Source organism: Pimephales promelas, chromosome 20 (genome assembly GCF_988280905.1).
Source record: "Pimephales promelas chromosome 20, fPimPro1.hap1.1, whole genome shotgun sequence".
Lineage (NCBI taxonomy): Eukaryota > Metazoa > Chordata > Actinopteri > Cypriniformes > Leuciscidae > Pimephales > Pimephales promelas.
In genome coordinates, this window is record NC_142788.1 from 27,301,317 (window position 1) to 27,306,863 (window position 5,547).

At 37.7% G+C, this 5,547-nt stretch overlaps 1 protein-coding gene across 1 annotated transcript; it reads right to left on the minus strand.

The window, feature by feature from the left end:
• Window positions 1-346: 346 nt before the first annotated feature.
• On the minus strand, window positions 347-1,986 carry LOC120462908 (N-acetyltransferase 8B). Its single transcript, XM_039651610.2, has 2 exons — window positions 1,974-1,986; window positions 347-1,053 (listed from the first exon to the last, which is right to left on the minus strand). Exons 1-2 carry the CDS (start codon window positions 1,984-1,986, stop codon window positions 347-349), a joined length of 720 nt encoding a protein of 239 aa, XP_039507544.2.
• Between the last annotated feature and the right edge of the window lie 3,561 nt (window positions 1,987-5,547).

The following is a 5,547-nucleotide window of genomic DNA, read 5'->3' on the forward strand; positions in this document are numbered from 1 at the left end:
GAAAAATGCTGGAATGTTTTCATCAAAAACCTTAATTTCTTTTCGACTGAGGAAAGAAAGACATGGACATCTTGGATGACATGGGGGTGAGTAAATTATCAGCAAAAGTTTTTTCAAAAGTGAACTACTCCTTTAATATCTGCTAAGACTTTATTTTGATGCTGACATTCTACTGACTAGACGTAACTTTGCAACTACTTGTTTACTAAAACATGTACTACAACAAACTTATTCTACTAATCTGATCCCTAACACCTAATCGTACCACCTACTACTGAGAGTTAGTTGACAATAGTTGCTTGTAGAATATCTAAAGTGGACGATCGAAATAAAGTAACATTGCATCTTAAAGAATGTGCTTTTCCATTCGTATCACATTGATCCTGGCCAGTTTTGAGACCAAATGGTTAGGATGTATGTAGCTGTGCTCGGATTTCACAGCGAAGCCAAGTTTGCGGAAAATGGAAATGGCCGCGGTCTGTGGGGAGCTGATCTCTACGACCACCCGAGAAAGTCCCTGCTCTTTACAGAACTCTACGGCTGTCTCTACCAGCTGGGTTCCCAGACCTTTCCGTCGCTGGTGGTAGGACACGGTTAACTGAAACACCTCCGCTGTCGCTGCATCGTCTGCGTTCCACCCATCCTTCGAAACGCCACCCTTCTCACCAACTAAAGCCAGCAGCCCGGACACTTTCCACTTCCCGTTCACCTCAACCTCCGCCACCCAGAAATGATTCAGCTGGTTATCCAAGAACTTGGCCTGAATATCTGCCATTTCCACATCCATCTTCGCCTTGAGGAAGCTGTCGTAAATTTGGTGGCAGCAATAGTAAACCAAGCAAGCCCAAGCTCCTCCGAATAGCAAGGCCTGGAAGTACGAGCTCCCTCCGAGCACATATCCGGCCACGGAGACGCTCAGGGTCACGCCGATGTGGTCCGGATGACTCATGGCTTTGAAGAAGGATGGGTACACATGCTCCAGAATACCAAAGCGGAAGAGAGAGACAATAGCAGACTTATCTGTGGGCTTGTAGGGCCGGATAACACTCGGCACTACAAGATAGGAAAGAGACAGGGATTCAACTGGATGCTGACTGAACGTCTGCTGAAAGTCTGGCAGATTTATAGGCAGAAGAAAGAAAGTGCAGAAAGAACCCTTGTAATTAAAACTTGGGTTATCGTCCTTAACTAAAGAAGCTAAAACAATAATAAAAAAAAACAAAATAAAGCAAAATACAACTTAAACTTATTTTATTCCAGCACCAAGGCAACATTTCTCATTTTCATTTAGTTTAAGATGAACTAACTAAACTAAACACACACACAAAAAATAATACTACAAATTTATAATAAACTAAAATTCAAATGAAAGCAAAAAACTAAATAAAAACAAAATTACAATATTATAAAACTATTTAAAAATGACTTATCAAACATACTAAGTACTGATTAAAAGACATAAATCGTACGTTTCTTTGTGTTTCACATATCAGCTGAAAAGAGTATTTCAAGCTACGAATTTGCACATGCCGGCAAAACATTTAAAAACCGAAAAAAAAAAAAAAAACTTAATCAGATATGATTCTGTGAAAAAAAAATAGCAAATTTCTTTTCTATTTTTCCTTAAAACATTGTAAAGAACGAAAGAAAGACAAACAAAATACCCTATCATTTAAAAAAGAAAAAAAACTGAATTAATTGGAATAAATGATTTGGAACGTCTGTCATTTGTAAACAATCAACAAACTTCATACATTATAATAAAGAAATGTTTTACATTTGGAAAACATGTCGTTTGGTGTGAAGTTACAAGCAGACTAACAGAACCATCACCTGCTCATTAATCTAAGAAATTACATATTGTTCCACAACATTGCAATTTTAAATAATTCACCAAAGCACAATTTATTCCAGACCTGCCACCTTTGAGACACCTCGCACAACACATTCCCACAGAGACAATGCTTACTTACAGCTAGTCTTCATCGCTGCAGCTTGCTGTACTTCACTCTCAAACGCTCTACCTCCTTTCTTCCTCACTCACTCGATGAACTTTAGCCACAGTATTGGGACAAATACCCATTATAGGGAAGCTTAGGGGAAGAAATAGTGCATTTTCAGCCCCACACACACACGTGCATTGGAATTCCAATGCGTTATGGGGACTTAACATTATACTGCACAAAATTTACATTCCCTCACATAGACACAACCCTCACAGAATAGACACAACCCTCACATAGACACAACCCTCACAGAAACTTTCAGTTGTAATCATCATTCAAACGATTTATAAGCTGTTTATAGACCATTTCACAAGATGTAAACAAGACTGGTCCAGAAACACTTCCTGTTTCAGTTTGTAACCATTTTCTTTATTTCACATGTAAAGAAAACATCTTAAAGATGTTTGTTTAACTTTTTGATTCAGTTTTATATGTTCTGTTGGTTGTATTTTATCCCAGCTTTTATGTAGTGTTAAACTGAAACAGGAAGTGCTTCTGGACCAGTGTTGTTTACATCTTGTGAAATGGTCTATAAAAAATGTCCCCGCAACATAGGGTTTACCAGAATCAAATAGACACACACAAACACTCTAGAGAGCCTCTAGTATTGAATAAAATCAGATCTAATCTTGGCCTGACTGTGTAATGAGGTCCTCATATGGCTGGCTGGATCAGTGATCTGCATATCTCTATGACTTTGTAGGACTGAACCGTTTTGTCCACTAAATGTGACTGGGGTTTTAATCGCGAAAGCCCAGATTAGAGTGACGGTGTCACTTAATATGAGCTGTTAAAGATACATCACTGCCAGCTCTTCACACTGGCTGAAATTGCTTTCTCCATGAGAGGCATTGGCCGGGGTGCAATTATATTGTCTTTTTACTGCTTAATAGACATGGCTTCACAAACAGATTCCTCATTGAGTAAAAATAATAGCACAAGTTGGGAAATAATGACAGAATATTCATATTTTGGGGGTTGAATGGTCTGTTTAAGCATAAATTATGAAAATCAGCGTATAGGTGATTTTCGTGAATGATGTGGCTTCTAGGGCAATGGCAATGACTCAGAAAGTATTCGAATGCTTCTTGGGCCTTCGGCGCCGTATAATTTAAATGAGAAATGCTTTAGTTCGGTCTGCGGTGCCACAGACCCATAACTTACATCTGATTGCTTGTCACTCATTCAGACTGCATTTTACAGAGGACAGATTGCTCTCCGACCCAATGCACTTTATTCAGTAACCAGTGCGCATGTCTTACATTATAGACATTCTCTATGTGACAACTAGCCCTGGTCTTGCTATACCTCAATAAAACTAATATGTTCTAAGAACATTTTGCTAATGTTTCAGTTAGGTTATTAAGTTGTTATTTTGGGTTATTCTCTGAATGTTCAAAATGTTTTAAAAACTTTCTTCTTAGTTAGGTGAACGTTAAGGAAACATTACATTTCAATCATTTCACATAATGGGAATGATATTTTTGAATGTTCTCTGAAAGTTCTAAAACAAACAGTAACATTAAAAAAATGTTAGATGAATGTCCAATGTTTTGAGAACATTATTAAAGACCAGATAAATAAGCTCTTGAGTCAAAATTCTGACATTTCGTTACTTAATGATAAAAGGTAATGATAAAAGGGGTGTGTATAAGACTGACATGACAACTTCATAATCATGACATGACATGTTTTATGCATGTTTATGACAAGTGTCATTCGCTCAATTATGACATTTTTAATGCAAATATGACATTGTTTGTTATGACAACTTGACACCTGTCATAAATAAGTCATAAACATGACATAGACGATTAATTAAACTTAAACTGCTATTAAACATGCTATTAAATAAACTTAAACCACTTAGCTTTATTGGTAAAGTGAAGTGAAGTCCCCTTCAAGTAAAGTGTTACCGAATAGAAAACTCGATTAAATGGGAAGTTCCATTGTGACAACTTACCCCGTAGATTGTGACAACATGCCCCTGGGTGTTAAACCAAAGTTTCTTCTTATTTTTGCAGCCAAGACTTAAGTTATATATCTATACAGAAACTAACTCACAAATTTAACTTATTCTGAGAAATATTGACTAGCCCCGGTCTCCTCTACATTATTCATTAAGACTCCACTACCACAGATTGCATCTCTTTTATGCAGATCTCACCTCAAGAAAAAAATTATCTTTGATTGACTCGTATTAGAAATAACCGGATGAAAAACCGCACTCTCAAGTTATATCTCATATATTTATTAATGCAATGTCCACACAGACGTGTTTCAGCCTAAGCCGTCATCAGTGTGTGATGTTAGAATCATATTAGAAATCCCACATTTTTACGAGCCAAAGATTAATTTTCACTTCCTAGATTCACACATGTGAAGAGTGATATATCTGCACGGTAAATATTAGCTCAGTTTCCATAGTTTGACATACGCTGTACAGTAGGCCTGCCTGCCCTGTTAAAAGATTTAACGTTACCTTTCACCTCCATTTATAAGCGCATAAGATCTCAAAATCTCACTGGAATAAATACAAGCAATTGCTGTTAAGCTCTGATGGCATTTCACAAACCCTTTCTGCTTTCTGAATGTATCCCCAATATATTTATGTTCAGAAATCCAATGACATATTTATGAGGACAACCAATTTCAACATTGCAAATGCACCTTGTTTTTCTTTTTCTTTCTATGGCCCGCAAGAGAGCTGAGGTTATTTACAGAGAGTCTTAAAGCTCATTGCTGCCGTAGCTCCTTATAAACCATATTTCGCATATATCTCTCTCTGATTATGATTTACGTGAACCCTCGACACAAGCATGATCTTTTGTTTCTCATTGTAACAGTGTCGTACGATGCTGTTATTATGACCTTGATGCAGTTCACTCAACGCCTGGATCTCCACACATTTATTCTGTTCTTGACACTCGAATCAAGTGGATTTGAAGGAATAGGTCACGTCAAAATAAAATGAAAATTCTCGCATTGAAAATCCCTGCAAACTTTCTTTACGTTCTTTCTTTTGCGGAAAACAAAAGGGAGTTTTCCCCCCCATTTCCCCCCCAATTTCCCCCCCGAGTTTTCCCCACATCTATCAATGGGGATAGACATGTTAAACATGAAGTAGTTTACTTCTATTCAGCATTATTTACTTCAACTAAGAATAATTCTTTACACAAAGTTCTCTATTCCAGGACAAATATAGTGAAAAATAATGAGTGCATCTTAGAAGATCAGAGTTTGATGCCTTTGCATTTCAGGACAGTCAACATTTGGTAAACAGCAGGATGCTGTGAGGAATAGATGGGAGGATGCAAGATGCAAATAAACTCAGTTTATTGGTTGGTCAGAAATGACAAATGTAAGACACAGATCGGGGACAACACTCAGGTGGTGGGTGAAGCAGGGACGAGATGGCGATCCGGTGGTGAAGACAGGTGAAGACGTGCTCGAGTGAAACCCAGGGAAGTGGAACATCCAGAAGACACGAGGAACTGATGAAATCCAGGAAACACGAAGTACTGACGAAATCCAGAAGAGT